General features: G+C 34.3%; 2 protein-coding genes across 2 annotated transcripts; one reads left to right on the top strand and one right to left on the bottom strand.

The window, feature by feature from the left end:
- LOC136157577 (olfactory receptor 14A16-like) lies at positions 1 to 948 on the top strand. The gene has a single exon (XM_065919421.1). The coding sequence runs from the start codon at positions 1 to 3 to the stop codon at positions 946 to 948; it is 948 nt and encodes a 315-aa protein (XP_065775493.1).
- Positions 949 to 10,266: 9,318 nt separating this feature from the next.
- Positions 10,267 to 11,199, bottom strand: LOC136157566 (olfactory receptor 14A16-like). Its single transcript, XM_065919415.1, has one exon. The coding sequence runs from the start codon at positions 11,197 to 11,199 to the stop codon at positions 10,267 to 10,269; it is 933 nt and encodes a 310-aa protein (XP_065775487.1).
- Between the last annotated feature and the right edge of the window lie 7,733 nt (positions 11,200 to 18,932).

Genomic DNA, 18,932 nt, shown 5'->3' with positions numbered 1-18,932 from the left:
ATGACTGAGAAGTTAACCAACGCTACCATCATAACAGAATTTTTGCTCATGGGATTCACTGATGACCAGGTGCTACAAGGACTCTATGTTCCGTTCTTCTTCCTGAGTTACCTGACAGCACTGATGGGGAACCTCCTCATTATTATTCTCACCACCACTGACCGGCGTCTCCAGTCGCCCATGTATTTCTTCCTAAAGAATTTGTCCTTGATTGATATCTGCTATATCTCTGTCACTGTGCCCAAATCCATCATAAACTCTCTGACCAAAAGCCATTCCATCTCTTTCCTGGGATGTGCCTCACAAATTTTTCTTTTCATTTTTTTGGCTGGCACAGAGTATGCCCTCCTTATAGTGATGTCTTATGACCGCTATGTTGCCATCTGCCATCCTCTGTACTATGAGACAATCATGAATAGAGGCACCTGTCTGCAGATGGTGACAGCATCGTGGGCTAGTGGGTGTGTCTATGGATCCATTCATGTTGCAGGTACATTCTCTGTGCATTTCTGTGGGCCTTACATAGTACATCAGTTCTTCTGTGATATTCCTTCAGTGCTCACACTTGCTTGTTCAGGAGAACAAATTCTAGAATATGCATTTGTCATTGCTAGCTTTACTTTTGCTTTTGTATGCTTTCTTTTCCTGATTGCCTCTTATGTTTACATTTTTTCAGCTGTCCTGAGGATTCCATCTGCACAAGGCAGGTTCAAAACTTTTTCTACCTGTATACCACACCTCACTGTAGTGATATTGTTTCTCTTTTCTGGTATTGCCAATTATTTAGGGACTAATTCTAAGTCTGCATCATCACTGAATCTCTTCATGTCTGTATTATACTCTGTATTACCTCCCAGCCTGAACCCTCTCATCTATAGTCTGAGGAACAAGGATATGAAGGCAGCCTTAGGCAAAATACTGGGTGGTAAATTGTTGCTAAATATATAAGTACCCTGCTGACTTTAATTGTATGGTACATATATTAAATAAAGTAAGTGAAATCATTTACTGAGAGCTAGATCTTAATAGATACCATATTTGCCATCTCTCCTGCCATAGCTATACCAAATTTACATATTCTGCAATCAATTTATATCTGATGATTTTTATATTTTTTTTGTGAACTTGAGGACTATCTAGGAAGCACAATATGTATTGAATATATTCCATCATTAATTTCATATCAAAAGATTCTGTTTGGATTATTCTGATGGTTTCATTTCTTTTGTTAATATCATCACAATTTCTTTACATGATTATGTTATTTCTCCAAAATTTACACACCATGTTTTATTTCCTAGCGTTGCATTTTACAATTTTATTCTAGAAGTTATGAAGAAATTTAATTTAATTTTTATCAAAATGCTTTTTTTTCTGTTAGAAACTTAGAGTAAAAAAAGAATTTTTAAAAACTTCTGTTTAAAATATATTCATTAAAAATAGAAAATTATTAAGTAGCAATAATCAAGAATCAGTCACAAAGAAGAATCTTATGGATTGTAATAACAAATAATGTATCACTTACTACATATTTCTGGTTAAAATGAAACTTTAGCAAAAACAGTTTAATTTTTTTTTTCCAGCCAGCCTTCAGAAAGTTTATGTTTTATCATCCTATTTTTGTTTAACTTATATATTTTTAATTTTCTATCATTTACTATTTTCATATATGTCTTTTCTTAAGGTATTTATATATATTTAATTTATTTATTTATTTTAATTGGAGGATAATTACAATATTGTGATGATTTTTGCCATATATAACACAAATCAGCCACAGGTATACATGTCCCTCCCATTCTGAACCCTTCTCCCACCTCTCTCCCCACCCTATCCCTCTGGGTTTTCCCAGAGCATTGACTTTGTGTGCCCTGCTTCATGCATCAAACTCACAGTGGTCATCTAGTTTACATATGGTAACTCACATGTTTCAATGCTATTCTCTGAAATGATTCCACCCTCACCTTCTCCCACTGAGTCCAAAAGTCAGTTCTTTATGTCTATGCCTCCTTTGTCATCTGTACTGTCTTTCTAAATTTCATATATATGCATTAATATACAGTATTTGTCTTTCTCTTCCTGACAAATAGGCTCCAGGTTCATCCACCTCATTAGAACTGACTCAAATGCATTCCTTTTTTTTGGCCCAGTAATATTCCACTGTGTCTCTGTACCACACTTCCTTACCTATTCATCTAGGTTGCTTCCCTGTTCTAGCTATTGTAAATAGTGCTGCAATGAACTTTGGGGTACATATGCCTCTTTCAATTATGGTTTCCTCGGGGTCTATGCAGAGCAGTGGGATTTTTGGGTCATATGGCAGTTCTATTCCCTAGTTTTTTAAGGAATCTCCACAGTGACTGCACCAGTTTGCTTTCCCAACAGTGTAAAACAAAAGGGGAGCACAAATATAAATACTAAACTTAAAACTCAGTATTTATATTTGTGCTCCCCTTTTCTCTCCATCCATTCTTATCTCATTCTCTTACTTCTTTTTTTATTAGCTCTTTTTTATCCTTTTCTTCCCATTTTTATAGTCTCTCTTTATATTTTTAATGTTTTTCTTTCTACTTCAAACTTATTAGAAAGAGCTGAATTTTGCTTACCTTAGTCAACTGAACTGAGATATGAAAAAGGGCTTGTATTTCATGTTGTATATACATCTTCCCCCAAACCCAACACCCATTTAAAGATTTACATTCTTTTAAATTTCTCTTTTTGTTTGTGTCAAATAGATTTCTCCTTTTTAAAAATGTTTCTCTTTTAACAAATTAGGTATATTGATGAGTATACACTGTGAAATAAAATATAATTTTTACTGAGACTACATGTTGAAGAAAATCAACATTATGTTTGCAATACTGTATTATAAAATTTATGCATGAAATGTAATAATAGATGGTGGCCTTTTCAAAGATAAGAGCATTATCTTTCTTTCTGCTTCTGCCACTGCTGTCCAATAGCCCATAATACAAAATGGATATGTAATTCCAGATTTTCTTCCAGCCTCTTAGAAAAAAATAAACAAGTAAATTTAGCATTTCAAATTAATTTTTAAACAACTATATGTAGAATATTATTATTCCAATGTAGAATAAAGGCAAAATTATATATTAAATATTGTCTGTATTTCATATTTAGCCTTTAAAATTCTGCGTGTATTTACATTTATAGTACATGTCAATTCAGTATCAAGTGCTTTGTAGCCTCATGTGTGCTATGCCGGCTGTATTAGGAAGCACAGTTCTAGACCCCAGGATAGATCTCAGTTACAATTCCATAAATACTTATTTTGTTGTAACTTACTTGATTATGTAGAAATAATGCCAATTATTTTTATCAGAATTTAACTTATTATGTCATGTATACGAATTGAGTTATGCATGTGTAAATGTTGACTCATGCTTTAAAATGCATATTATTCTGAGCTACATTGAAACATAAACTGAAAGTCTTTCATTGTTGTCAGTAATAATTTTCTGATATATGACAGATTTCTCTAGATTTTCCTCTCTAGAGCTACTCTAAATTTAAAACCTAGTCTGATGTTTCATATGATGGTGTCATAATGCTCTGTGTATCTATCCAGTAAGGGGTTGCCTTTATATATAATAATATTGTCAAAAACATTGACATTTATATAAATCATAAAGCTTTGCTCATAACTAGCTGTAAAAAGTTTGATTAAAATAATCAAAAGTGTTTGTGAATATATGTGCATATATGTGTGTTGGATAGAAGAGTCATATACAGAAATATGTTGCATTTCTTTAACAATAAAGTATCAGAAAGAGAATTTTTAAAAAATCCCATTTAAAATTGGGTCATAAAAAGCAAAAACAAACTAGGAATAAACCTAGTAAGGAAGGTGAAAGATATACACTAAAACTATAAAACATTGTTAAAGAAAATAAAAAATGATTCAAAAAAACCAAAATATATTCCATGCTCTTGGATTAGATAAGTCTTGTTAAAATGGCCATACTACACATAACAATCAACAAATTTAATATGATCTATATCACGTGTCCCTGTTTATCCCCCTTGTGAAATAACAATTTGACAATTAGTTTACAACTATGTGTTCAAATGGAGATAGAGAGCCATCATTAGGAGAAAATACCTGGCTTGAATCAAGTGGTATCAGTTTACATGTTTGAGTAACATAAATGCAAAAAAAAAGCATAGCTAATTTCATGATATGCTCTTTATCCTAAGAAATAAGTGATAAAAATTCAGTCATAATGCCAATTGACTTGACAAGGTGTCGTGCTCTGAAGGGTTCTAATATGAGCAAACTTGCCAGACATACTTCTACTGATTTATTGACTTTTTATTTCATGTTTATAAGAATATTAATCTTAAAAAACAATTTGTATTATTGTAGTTTATAGATTCTTATAGCTACACATTTTCATTTTATATCTTGAAATCTGTGTTAGTCTGGCAATCTATTTCTTGTAGGCCTCCAGAAAAACTTTCTCATCTTTGTCAATACCTTCAGTGGTACAATAGGTCATCTTCTCCAGGGAATAGAACATAGTGCCATTCAGCCAATCAGCCATTCGTGATCTCTTTATATATTTTCAATGTTAACTTGTTAGCCATCTTCTGGGCATTCTCTTTGGTAAGAAACACTAATGAATGGAACCAATATTTCACTTTAAGGAGATTATACAGCATGGTCAGAGAATGTACACTCATGAACATAGTACATCAAGTTTTATACATGATAATAGTAATGGTAAAAATCAAAGTAAATCAAATTTATTTCAGCACAAACACATTAAATGTTACGTTACCTGGATGCAGGGAAAATATTTTAATTATAAAAACTTTACTTTCTGTTGAGTAATAAAAATCAAACAAACAAACATGAAAGCAGTAAAAAAAAATTTAAGTGTATAACATTGATCCACTTATTAATTTAAGAATTTTAATACATAAAGATTAATACATATACACTTTCAAGTCCTAGGTTAAACTGATGGGATGTAGAGTTAAATAAGTTATTTCCTCAGGAAGAGCAAGTATAGGGAATGATTATTAGAAACATAGTATTATTAGTAGTTAAACATGATCACATATGGAGAAGGCAATGGCACCCTACTCCAGTACTCTTACTTGGAGAATCCCATGGATGGAGGAGCCTGGTGGGCTGTCGTCTATGTGGTTGCACAGAGTTGGACACGACTGAAGCGATTTAGCAGCAGTAGCTGTTACTCCATGAACTGCAGCATGCCAGGTCTTCCTGTCCATCACAAACTCCCAGAGTCCACCCAAACCCATGTCCACTGAGTCGGTGATGCCATCCAACCATCTCATCCCCTGCTGTCCCCCTTCTCTTCCTGCCTCTTTCATTCCACCTCTCTTTCATTCTCTTTCTGTCATACTCTCTTTCTCTGTGTCTTTCTTTCAATATATTGTGGAGTCCAACAATTTTAACAAAAGATATTTTTATAACAAAGAATATCAAAGAAGATTAGAAGCATCCTTTATGCCTATCAAAACAGATAAGATCTTATACTACAGTTTTATTCATATATTTGATATAAAAATGGTAGTATGATGTCTATATGTGGACCTAATGAACAGCTACAATGCATTAGTTTGTGAAAAAAAATGTCAAATTAAAGAGTTTATATGAACTTGTCTTTTACTTGTAAAATATTTATATGCACAAAAGAATATCCATTTTTGTATGCTAGAATAATACCAGAAAATACACAGTTAAAATCATATATAATAATATATAATATAATCTTACATATATATACATATGTGTGTGTGTGTATATATATATATATACACATACATCATACACACCTTTATTTCCTAATTTTCTTTTGCATCCAGTTTTTTGGTAAAAGCATTTGCTCTAATCACACAGAATATATCCAGATCTTGGAAACTATAATTATTCGTTCATTAGGTTTTTCTGCTTATCCTATTCTTTTCCCTGTCATAACATTAAAAATCATCTTATCTTCCTATTTTCACCCAAAAGTTATATAAGGTTTTCCATATACCAGGAAAATACCCTCAATTGCCATGGTTTCCTACATTAATTGCATTTTCCATATACAATTATTACATTTTTCACACTAACCTGGAATATATTTTCTTCTTTCCAACTGCTTATGCCCTAGAAATTAAGGTATTTTTGTCAGTATTTTGTATTTTACAAATTTCCTCTTTCTAAACATTATAGATTTGCTTCCATTCTTCTTAGGTCGCCCCTAAAAGTAAAGATTTTTGCCCCCTGTTCCTTAAATAAAGTTTTATTCTCTCTACTAAGCAAATGCAAGTTTTAGCAAGGCCATTATGCATATCAAGGGATGCATTTCAGCTGGTATTGTGTTTAGGAAGGTGCCCCAGTGGCCATCATCTATACTATCATAAGATAATTTATGATGACATTACAATATTGTTCCTTCATTCTTAGAAGGTGTTGATAAAGTCAGTTATTATTAACAGGAAGATTAATAGTGTAACTGGCACTATCATTTGTCACATTAGGCAGTGTTATAGGAAAAAATTTAATATTATCAAAAAACTAAAATGTCTATGTAAAAGTATGTTAGTATTATATTAATTCAAGTAGCATCCACTTGAGTGCAGCATTGTGGAAGTTAGAAATTTCCATATGCAAGGAGAGTTACATTACATTGCTTATTTAAATCAAAATGAATCTGATGGTATATATCACACAATGATTCTGTCAATGTGGTGAGAAATCAATTAGCAGTCATTATTTGGGGGTCTTATTTCATCCCTTTTATTCAGTCCTTCCTAAGCACCAATAAAATCTTTGCTGATTGAGAGCAATTGGTTTTTTTTTTATATTTGCTGTATTTTGTGGTTTCCCAATCATGGAGATCTGCACCAAGGGCAGGAAAGTTTCCTTACTCAGACATATATAAAAACATCCTATTCTACTTCTGGATTGTCCCAAAGAACAGACTGCTACCCTTTATCTTTGGAGAAGAAAGATTTCCCTTACTCCCTTACCACTCAAGGAGCTTCATTTCTTTGTTAGTTTATGATTATTTTACAAAAAGAGAATGCAGGTATGAAAACAGCTGGATACATTTTCACAAACTTCAAGCATCCGTGTTACTGACATCTAGAAGAAGGAATAAAACAAAACACACCTAAAACCACCCTCCTTTCAGAAACATCTCTCAACATGAATGTTATCGTGACTTCTATCAGCACAGAGTCTGGTCTTAATGTTTATGTAAGATAATAACATCATATAGGGTCCATTCGTTGGGTCTAATTCTTGGTTCCAATACAAACTGTGAGATTCAGATATACATATATATATATACACATATATATATATATATGTTAGATTAAGTTGTTAGATAAAGATTTTCCATTTCCACTGCTATTCTTTAAATATGCAAAAAGTTAACCATTCTACAACTCAAATGATACATTGGTAATGAAGCACTAAATTTTACTCAGTGTCTTAGTTTTCTACTGCTGCAGAAACAGATTACTACAAACTGAGTAGCTCAAAAAGCACAAATTTCAATTTTAAAGGTCAAACTCACTGAACTAAGATGATGATGTCAGTAGGGCTGTTCTTTTCTGGATGCTCTAGAGGACAAAGTATTTTCTTGCCTTTTTCAGCTTCTAGAAGCTTTCTCATATTCCTTGGATCATAGCCAATCTTGCTCTTTTTAAAGTCAACACTGGTCAGTCTAGTTCATATCATGCTGCCATCTCTCTAGTTCCTGACTGCAGACGGGAAAGCTCTCTGCCTTTAAAGATCTATGTGATTATTAGGCCCACCGGGATAATCCCTCCATCTCAAGGCCCATAATTTTAATCATATTTGCAACGTCCCCTTTACACTATAAAATAACCTATTCCTAGATTCTGGGGATTAGTATGTGGATATTTTGGGTGGCCATTATTAGGTCTACCACATGAAGCATTCCAAATGTTATTCTTTCTAGGAAATCTAACTTTCACATGCAAACCACCAATAATTTTAACAGGTACGTTGTGAAATTTCAGTTAGTGTTAAAGGGAAGAGACTCTCAAACATGAAAGGAGAAATGCATGCAAGAAGAAACAATGAAATATATGGCAGTGTATGGTGTCATTTTGTATTCTGCACAACCAGCATTAGATATGACGCATACCAACTGTTTAAAAATGAGCCAGTCATATAATAACATTTTTCTAAGAAATACATGCATAATTATCATGGCAATGATTTTTCTCTGTATATTGCTCAAATTCTTTAGCTTTAGTCCCTATGAAAAAATAATTACGATTTTTTAAAAAGTCTATAGTTGAAACTAATACAGATTTATCATAACTTAATTGTCTTAGATTAAATTATAAAGTGACTCTAAAAATATAGAAACATGTTTAAACTTGCATTACTAACAAACTGAGTCCATTGATTCATTTTAAATTAATTTTAATTTTAATAATGAGAAAGGTTTTTTTGCTAGGAACTTACTTTCAGACTGAAAAATACCTTTAATAATCACTATAATCACAAATACATCCAACATGGACAGTATAAGCAAGATATCAATTTAAAAAAATAAATAATAACATTTTATGGGAATAGGAAAAGAAGTATGTATTGTCCATTAATCCATGTATTAGATAAACACTTACTGAATGTCTGCTCTAGACTACACAACAAGCTATTCACTGAAGATTTAAGCATACCTCCAGGATAATACAATTTAGTCAAGGAAAGAGACGTTTATCAAAGACTTACAGAAATATGTGTCAAATTGCAATTAAAATTATCATTAAAAGAAGGGATTTATGTATACATATAACTGATTCACTTTGATGTACAGCAGAAATTAACACAATATTCTGAAGCAACTGTATTCCAGGAGCAAAGATTAATTAAGAAGTAAGTACTGTGCTGGAGAGATGCAATGCTCAGGAAGCACATGTAGAGAAACTGAGCTAGCCTGAAGCAATCTTAGGCAAAAGAGTTCTCATGAAGAAATGTACAAAAGAAGGAAAATTTGTCACTAGATTAGGAACAAAGAAAAGATCATAGTGGATAGTATTTCCAGAAGTTGAAGATCTAAAGCTCATTGTTTGCAAACTCCACTTTCTTGACTTTTGTTTTTACTTCCTTAAACATATCTAAGTCATGTGATTGAAATTTCCTGTATCTATCTTCTCTTCCTCTCAACATTTGATCAAAGCTTCATCTCTCACTGCATGTTTTGAGCCTCTTAGAATCTTGATCAGCCTCCTTGCCCTCTTGCTTATTCTAGTTCTTCCCTTATGTCTTTCTCATTGTCTTTTAGGACAAGGGCCATTGCAGTTCAGTCCCATATCAGTCACACATCTTTTATAACCCACTGTTGCCCTTTGGTTTTGGTTTTTGTTTGTTTTCATTTTCCAATGTTTTACATCAGTTTTCCTCCCCATTTTCCAGATTCAATTCCTTCTTAGCCTTTAAAATAGACTGTAGATATTTCCTTTACAAAATTGCCTCCCTACACTTGCCTTCATGCTAAGTATGTTTGTGTTTGGCCCCTTTACTCCATGCACCCAGGAGCTTGTTTTGATATTAGTAAGAGCAAATATATGTGTATAAAACAAAGCTAGGTGTTAGTGCATGTGTCTTCTCTCACTAGACTGCACGGGCACAAGCTATATCAGAAAATGCCATATTGTAGACTTGAGAAAGAAAAAAGGAAGACAGATAGACTGTTGTTTTGTTTTTGTTTTTGTCTTGTTGATAAGGTGAAATCCACATAGCATAAAATTGACCATTTTAACTTGTACAATTGAGTCACATTTGGTTATATTTGCAATGTTTTGCAGTGTTCACTTCACCTCTACCTGGTTTCTTTAATTTGAGAATGATTTATATACATCATCCAACAGGAATTTCAGGTATCGCATTTGCTAAGAGTGACAATAAAATTGGTCTGCCTGGGAGAGCTGGAGTTTATATCTGATGCACTAGCACCCTGCCCAGTTTGCCACTTGTCACATAACATGGTGTTCCCATTAGGATGATAAACATAAGGGCAACATATATCTTTACAATTTCAATTAGAACCCTATTGGTTTTGTCATCCATTTGGTCTGGACAGACATCATGCTTATTAGTACCACTTCAATAAGTAAAACCAATAAGTTTTTCATGATAATCTTACTCTACACATTTCATATTACTGTCAGAATGTGCCATCGAAGTCTCAGATAATTATGCCAGTGAATTAAAAGATCATGATGGATGTGAAATTAATTCTTCTAATTTGATTGAAAATATCCAGTTATTTTCAGTTTCCTTAGTGCCATCTTCATATCCTTATTTCTCAGGCTGTAGATAAGGGGGTTCAAGGTGGGTGGCACCACAGTATAGAATACCGAAATTAACAAATCCAAAAGTGATGGAGATTTGGGTAATGGGCGTAAGTAGGCAAAATACCCAGAAGAGAGAAACAAAGTCACAACAAGGAGGTGTGGCAAGCATGTGGAGAAAGCTTTGGATCTGCCTTGTCTGGAGGGTATCCTTAGCACAGTGGAGAAGATGTGAATGTAAGATATATCAATAAACACAAAACAGCCAAAATCTAGCACTAGACTGAGCCCAATGACTACTAACTCCCCAGTGTTAAATGAACAAGTTAGAGAGAGCAGTTGTGGGACATCACAGAAGAACTGATGAACTTCAGGAGATCCACACATGGGTGTGGAAAAGGTAAAAGCTGTGTGCAGAATTGCATTGAGACTTCCACTGAGCCATGAAGAGGCAGCCATCTGCACACAGGCTCCATGGCTCATGATAATGTCATACCTGAGTGGGTGGCAGATGGCAATATAGCGGTCATAGGACATGACTGTGAGTAGCGCTACTTCTGTAGTGGCTAAGAGGAAAAAGAAAAATACCTGTGAAACACATCCAAGGAATGAAATGGTGTTGTCATTAGTCAGAGAGTTCATGATGGATTTGGGGACAGGGATGGAAATGAGGCCAACATCCAGAAAGGATAAGTTCTTCAGGAAGAAGTACATTGGCGTGTGGAGGCAATGATCCTTTGTGGTGAGTGTGATGATAAGAAGATTCCCAAGCAAGGCTGCCAGGTAAATTAGCAAAAAGAGCACAGCATGAAAGATCTGGATCTCCCGAATATCACTGAATCCCATAAGAAAAAATGTGCTCCTAGAGGTAAAGTTGTCCATTTCTTTGACTTTTAATCAATGACTTACTCTAAAAGAAAAAGAGCAAAAGTAAACAACTTGAGACTCAACTTGAGAGGGTTTGCTGTTCTATTTTAACTTCGCTTTCTCCCACTCAAATCCATGTCTGTGAGAATATTTGAGACTTCATGAGACTAATAGCAGGTTCCAAAGAGCTTATTTTACCATAGTGATCACATAGCAGTATGACTGAACAGGGTGCCAGTCCAATTCAAATCATCTACTTCATAATCTTATGTGGATTAAGGCCTATTCTCTGTGTCTCACTCAAGTGAAATTTTATATACTTTATTTTACAATATGTAGTGAGGAAGGCAGTGGATTTTGATGGATCAGTCTTAAACACAAATTTAAGCTTAGCCACTCACTTGCTTTTTAATGAATTAATTATCTAAGCATCGGTTGACTCCAAATTCCAAAGTAAGCTTTCTTGTCTGATTATTATTCTAATACAATTGGACAATGCATATAAAAACAACTAGCATAGCTCCTCAACAAGAAAACCTTCAACAAACATTTTCTCTACTCATTAAGTCTTTCTTCCTTATGCCAGAGTCAGGAAAACTTTGAAAACCTTTGAAATGAGAAAACTCTGTGTGTGTGTGTGTGTGTGTGTGCGCGCACGTGTGTGCGTGCACACGCGTGCACTGCATCATCATTGCATTTTATTGTCTTTGGAGTAATTTCAATTAATGAAGTTGCAGGAATGGTCAATACAGCAAATTATTCTTGTTCATAGAAATACAAATTAGATGCATTCATTGGAATGTTATTGATTGCTGCTTTACAGTCAGACCCTTTTTACATCTATTTGCAAATTCACCTCAGCATTCTTTTTCTGCCTTTATGTGTGTAGTACTTTGATTTCTCTTTTGAACCACTTATAATATCTTGCAGATTCCCTCATATTTAATGAGTTGGATAAAAAAAATTGACCTGTGTTTGTTTCATATGTGTACAAGAGTAATTATTTTATCTTTTCCAAAATTATCCTGTGGCACTTGGCATAAATAACAACTACTGATATTCTGAGTCAAACCTTATGAAAAGGCTTAAGAGGTCTTATATAGAAATATTTAGGCAACTTATTAGGAACACAGACAACAGAAAACTGTTAGACAGTCTCCAGTTTTTTCTTGTGTTATATTTTATTTAACTAAATACTACTCACAGGTAGAATAGCACAATTTTACATTTTCAGCATAATGCTAGTTTCAAACCTGTTAGAAGTTTTTACCTTTTCATCAGATCTCCAACATTGTTGCTGTTGTCTTTCCAAAATCATTTCAGTGAATCATGCATTTGTAGCTACATCTCTTACTTAACTATCTGAGGCAATAAACTCTCCTAATTCACACCTGCCTGGCCAGCTTTCCTTTTCCCTTTTATTTATTTATTTTCATTCTTTTTTTTCCACAGGTTACCCCATCATCTATATGATGGAGAGTATTAAATGCCCTCCTTGGTGCTTAAATGAGAAACATTCTTTCCCTCTTGCTTCAGAAGAATGACCGATCTTCTGAAAGTCATTGTGTAGTGATGCACAATGGAAACACCCCATGTGTGCATGCATGACCTGCTTTTTGCGAGCCTATGGACTGTAGCCTCCTGCCAGGATCCTCTGTCCATGGGATTCTCCAAGCAAGAATACGGGAGTGGGTTGCCTTGCCCTCCTCCAGGGGATTGTTTCCACCCAGGGGTAGAAGCCACAGCTCCTGCAGCTTCTGCATTGCAGGAGGATTCTTTACAGCTGAGTCACCACTGGGGAAGCCCTGGACACTCCATGCCCTTTAGTAAAACTTTTAATTTGCGTATTTATTACTGCCATTCAGAAGAGATAATTTATGCAAAATTCCATTGTGAGACCATCTTAAGTAGACCCAGGATTTTTGCCCAGCATGTTGAATTCCTAATCTAATAACTGTTTACTCAGCTCAGTGAATGCAACAACTTATTTTTCATGCACTATATTATTGATCTTAAAGTCATTTTTTTTCTTTTTCTCTTATTTTTCTGCCCCAAGGGTTCACTCTCTATTTTTTTCTCTCTCTCATGCATTTTGAATTCCATTATTTAGACAACCACACACAAATTCATCCAAAATGCTAATGTTGATTATTTATAAGTGTATATGCTCTATGGGAAAAATTCTGAAAACTTGCATTCTACTTCAAATCATTAGATATAATCACAAAGCAATGAAAATACAAAGTAACTCACTGTGTGACATGGAAATATTAAAACTTTGAATAATAAGCTGAATTTAACTTTTCAAAATCAGTTCCAGCAATACAGTACCCTGCATAGTTCTCTCCTGGAAAACATTCTCTCATGATCTTCTATTTATTTGAGTATCATTGTAATTTTTCCTATACCAAATTCTTACCTCCTAAAAGCATGGTTAATGCATGCTACCTTCCAATTCTATATACCTACACCCTCCCTAAATCCCCCTAATATATTCTGTCATGAAATTAGCCAATCAGTCAGCAAACAAAAAAATAAGATATTTTACAAATGTCATTCTATTATTACTATTATCCAAGATTAAGGTGAGCCTTACTTTCTTTCTGTGAACTCACCTTGGGATTTATAACAAACCTTATTTATTTTTTACCAAATCTTCTCTACTCAGCTGAACTTGTGGTTCACAAAATGTGTTCCTTGCCCATCAACACAAGCATGACTTGGGAAATTGTCAGAAATTCAGATTCTTGGGAAACAATACAGACCTGCTGAATCAGAAACTCTGGGGCAAGATCAAACGAGCTGTGTCTGATCTACACTGTAGCTTTTGAGAGCCACTGGTTTAGAATATCCTGGTTCATAGCATTTCTTTCTGTGCCTTACTGGCAGGATTTTTTCCCCTTCATAAATGTAGTTTATGATCTCACTTAAATGTGAGGAAAAAAAAAAACCAGTCATAGAATAGAAAATGGATTGGTGTTTTGCAAAGATGGAGGAGGTGGGATGTAAGGAAAAGGGTAAACATGGTCAAAGAATATAAACTTCTAGTTATAAGATGAGTAAGATCATGGGAATAGCATGATGGACTATAGTTAAGAATACTATTTTACATATTTATATTTGAAAGTTACTGAAAGAGTAAATTTTAGAAGTTCTCACCATAAAAAAGGCAAAAATAAGACAAAGCAAACAAAATTATATAAGATGATCATATGTTAACTAATCTTAATGTGGTAATCATTTATATATATATATATATATGTGTGTGTGTGTGTGTGTATATATATATATATATCACTACATAATCTGCCTTAAAATTACCCGATGTTATATGTGAATTTTCTCAATAAAACAAGAAAAAGTAGTTGTTCCCCAAAATTACTTTTGCTTTTCTTCTCATCCATTTTCAAGCTTAATTTGGTGGTTTTAGTAATCAAAATACGCTCTAAGCAATAATGCCAACTTTCCTCTAGAGATCCAGAAAAAAATTTATCTCAAACTTAATTCTGCATTAATTAATTTAATTAATTTAATTAATTAATTAAATGACAAATGAGAACATAATATTTTCCTACTCTACAGCTACAATAAACTTGTAAGATGGTATTTATTGAAGCAAAAGAGGATAGACACTAAATATTCCAGGAATTCTAAGGGAGTCACTGTGGATTGGATGAAGAAATGTGGGAAATGAAATGATTAGTCCTTGGAATATTGACAGTGTTTAGGAAGGAAAAAGAATATTGCTTCTTCAAAAACAGGAAAAAGTGTGAGCAAGGCAGGAACAAGACTAGGCAGCTTAAGGAATGTGTATGTAGAATCACATGTAGCAAAGGTGTGTGCATGAGATGTAATGTAGAAACGAGTGGTTCAACTTTATGTCAACTCTGACTACAAAGGGCACTTGCGGGCTTAAAGAGGGTGGTATAGTAAAGATGGCATTTCCAAGAATTCAACAGTTCTTCATGTTTAGCAATTTTTTAATAAAAGGGTTTTTTTGAGAAAACAAAAAAAGTGAGTGTATTATTTTAATAGTACACATATGGTTTTTAAAATAAATTCTGGAATGAAATAGGTCTGAAATGGAAAGAAAAAGCACAAAATAAATGTAAGAAAGATGTGTGGAAGCTTTGAATGTGTTACTGAATGAATGAGAGGTGAGAATAAAATTCTAGACACAGATGAGGCTATGAATTATTCCACCCTTGCTTCTAAACCAGGCAAGAGGTAGAATGTTCATGTCTGTGCCTGTATTACTTTGTGCCTCTTTCCCACTGTGACTTACCTTGTCTATATTCTGAATTGCAGTGCTATAGCAAACATTCCTGCTTCTTAAAGACAAGGAAGAAAAAGTCTGCAAGAAAGCATCCGAGGATGAACAACTTGCTTAATGTTTCAGCATAAAATAGTTGTATATATTTTTATTAATTATGAAAGAAAATAAAAATTTTTTCACTGGTATAAAGAAAGTCCTTGAATTGTTATTGCATTGTTGGAAGGTTTTGTAGAGGTGAAAAAAGCCATCTTTTGTCCCTTGAAAGACCATCAGACTTCCAATGGCCTGATTCACCCTAACTTCAGTGTCTGGGGTCAGACTGGAACTGGCACTGGCCTCTCTTCCTTTCCTTAGATCTGTCCCAACAGGAAGACTCAAAGCAGAACATGTGGAAATAATCCTCAAATACTTAAGCGTCACTGACCAAGCCAGAATATTAGGAAATGTGTTTTATTTTAATGATTCAGGCAGTCAGTTAAAACAAATTTGTGTTGGAATGCAATAAAAATTTTTTATATTTTGATAAAGTTCTTAAAATATCTCTAGGCCCATAAATAATTTTAATCTGAATTGCTCACCTTTTTGTTTTATAGCTCAGAAGTCAAATCCATGTACCTGTGAAGGAGAATTTATTCAGCATTACCCTCCCCCACCCTATATAACAGGTTGGTATTTTACTTTCTTCAGAATAAGTGGGCCTGAGAAGGCATAAATTTTGGCAGGCTAGTCTAAGGGAAGAATGATTAACAGGACTTCCCTGGTGGTCCAGTGGTTAAGAACCCAGGAAACACGGGTTCTAGCTCTTGTCCAGGAAGATCCCATGCCGAGGAGTAACCAAGTCCATGTGCCACAGTTATTGAGTTCATGCGCTGCAACTACTGAAGCCTGTGTGCCTAGAGCCCACTCGTATGTGCCAAGTCACTTCGGTCATGTCCAACTCATTGCAACCCAATGGAATGTAGCCCACCAGGTTCCTCTGTCCAGAGGATTCTCTAGGTATTAATACTGGAGTGGGTTGCCATGCCCTCCTCCAGGGTATCTTCCCAACCCAGGGACAGAACCCACGTCTCTTACATCTCTTGCCTTGGCAGATGGGTTCTTTACCACTAGCACCACCTGGGAAGCCCCTAGAGCCCATAGTCTGCAACAAAGTGTATCTCCTGCACACCACAACTAGAGAAAGCCTGCATGCAGCAATGAAGACTCAGTACAGACAAAATAATAAAATTTAAAAAAAAATTATTAACAGTTTGTGAAAAGTACTGTTGAGAATGTGAGTTCTTGAGCACTTGCCTGCACCAGTTACATTCTAAGATGTTTCCATATTATTTAATATGACTTATATCAATGCTCAGGCTTCCCTGGTAGCTCAACTGTTAAAGAATCCTGCAATGCAGGAGACCCTGGTTCAATCCCTGGATTGGGAAGATCTCCTGGAGGAGGCCATGGCAAACCACTCCAGTATTCTGGCTTGTAAAATCACATGGACGGAGGAAACTGGCAGGCTACAGTCCATGGGGTTGCAGAGAGTCAGGCAGCTGAGCAACTGAGGGACTAAGCACAGCTGAGGACATATCCATGCTCAAGCAACCCATCTTATATATCCATTATACAGACACAGACCTGTGGTGAGCTTACGAAACCAATCCCACATGACACAATGTAGAAGCAGGATTTGAACACAAGGGCCTCACTCCTAAGCTTTACATACTTGAATACTACATGCTGTGGTAACACTCAGACTTGCTTTTATCCCCGGTTGTCATCCTTAAACACTTTTGCAGAGGTGATTCCTTTAACCTTCTTCCTCTGCATGGTGCCTCTATTTATGAAAACCAACCTCATATCCCAGTGCTTCCCTATTCCTCCAGAAAATGGGATACAGTGACTAACAGAGGATTGGTTTATTGGGGTCTTCTCCTTTCTATCTCTTTTTATGGACTTCCAGAGCATAACAGTAACAGCTAATGTTCATAATACTCTCAGTCTGTCTATTTCACTCAGGTTACCTCTTCTGAACTTCAAAACAGAATACTATACACACATTAAAGACAAGAAAAATGAATACTTACCGAAGTATAGATATCTAACTAGGGTTGCAAAGTGAAGTAAGAGGTTCAGAGCACCTGTGGACACAGGTTCAGAGCAAGAATAGCATGAACTTCACTGGATTTTTTTCAGTTGCAGAATATAATCTTATACAAAAATTTCCCAGACACAGTGTAACAGGATTCCTGCCCATGCATCTTCACTTTTTAAGGTGATTTCCCTTCAATTGCGTAAGTAAGCACCCTGAGAATACACTCAGATCAAAAAAAAAAAAAAAATCCTTGGAGAGAAAGAGACTTTAGAAGATCTCCATCATTAATCACTAGAGCTGTGACAAAATCCCAAGAGACACGGATTATTTCAATTTTTATCCAACGTCATCTTTCTTTAGCATTATGACATGATGAATAAAGTCCTTAATTATTTTAAGGTGAATATGTTAGTCAGGCTGCACAAATTTTAAAATGTATATGAGCCATTTGTCTTAACTTTGTGTCAGCGATTTTTATAACTTTATCTGGTTTTATTGGTCTTTATTGCTTTCTTTAAGCTTTCTGTATATTAGGAAATTTAGAATTCATCAGCCTCATGCTTCTCAGATATAAGAACAATTTTCCTCTGCTTTTTTTTTTTTCATTTTTTTCCTGTAAAGATATTTGCCAAGGATTTTTTTTGAACCAGTCAGATTCTGGTTTCTTTGGGGGTCTTGCTCTCCCAAGTTTTTAAGCCACATTATTTTTAAAAAGTCCAAAATATACATTTCTAGTTTTTTTTTAAGCTGTCATTCTTTTGTCCACCTCATTCAGAAGTATTAAATTTTTATAGCAGCATTTTACAATACTTTTAGTTCATTTTCCAAGCAAGTTAACTAATAATTTATTAATCTATCAATTTAACAATTCCTCCACTATAGTCCATAGATATTAGCTATCTAATCTAATTATATGTAGGTTGCAATTACTTTATTAGCGTAGGTATACTAACAGCTGACTACTAAATTATTGCTTTAGTGTATTTATAGTTTTCCAGGCAGGCAATCATAATCTTCTAAGAATAAACATAGTTTAACCATTTTTTCCCATTTGAAAGCTCATATTTATTTACATATATTGGGAAAACAAAATATATTAAATATAAAATATATTTTTCTTATTTCTAACATTTTTGGATTATGTGTCGGTGCACACTTAAACATATTATAGGGATAAATAATTACTAAGTTATCATTACAATTTACTAAAAGTGCTGAAGTTTATGAAGACTTGATTGTTTTTAATTAAATTAATTGTGAAACATATTAATAGATTTCTAGCAATTGAAACTAATTTGAGCCATGGAATGAAACAGTTTCTCTGATGTAGCTTCTATATGCTTTTGATAGCAGTTAATTTTGCTTTAGTTGTGTATATCCCCCTAGTATTTA

Source organism: Muntiacus reevesi, chromosome 1 (genome assembly GCF_963930625.1).
Source record: "Muntiacus reevesi chromosome 1, mMunRee1.1, whole genome shotgun sequence".
Lineage (NCBI taxonomy): Eukaryota > Metazoa > Chordata > Mammalia > Artiodactyla > Cervidae > Muntiacus > Muntiacus reevesi.
The sequence above is the reverse complement of the archived record's forward strand: the minus strand, read 5'-3'. Positions and strand labels throughout refer to the sequence as shown.

Excerpts from the sequence above, each read along its gene's own strand:
- LOC136157577 (XM_065919421.1), top strand. The coding sequence starts at position 1 with ATGACTGAGAAGTTAACCAACGCTACCATCATAACAGAATTTTTGCTC.
- LOC136157566 (XM_065919415.1), bottom strand. The coding sequence starts at position 11,199 with ATGGACAACTTTACCTCTAGGAGCACATTTTTTCTTATGGGATTCAGT.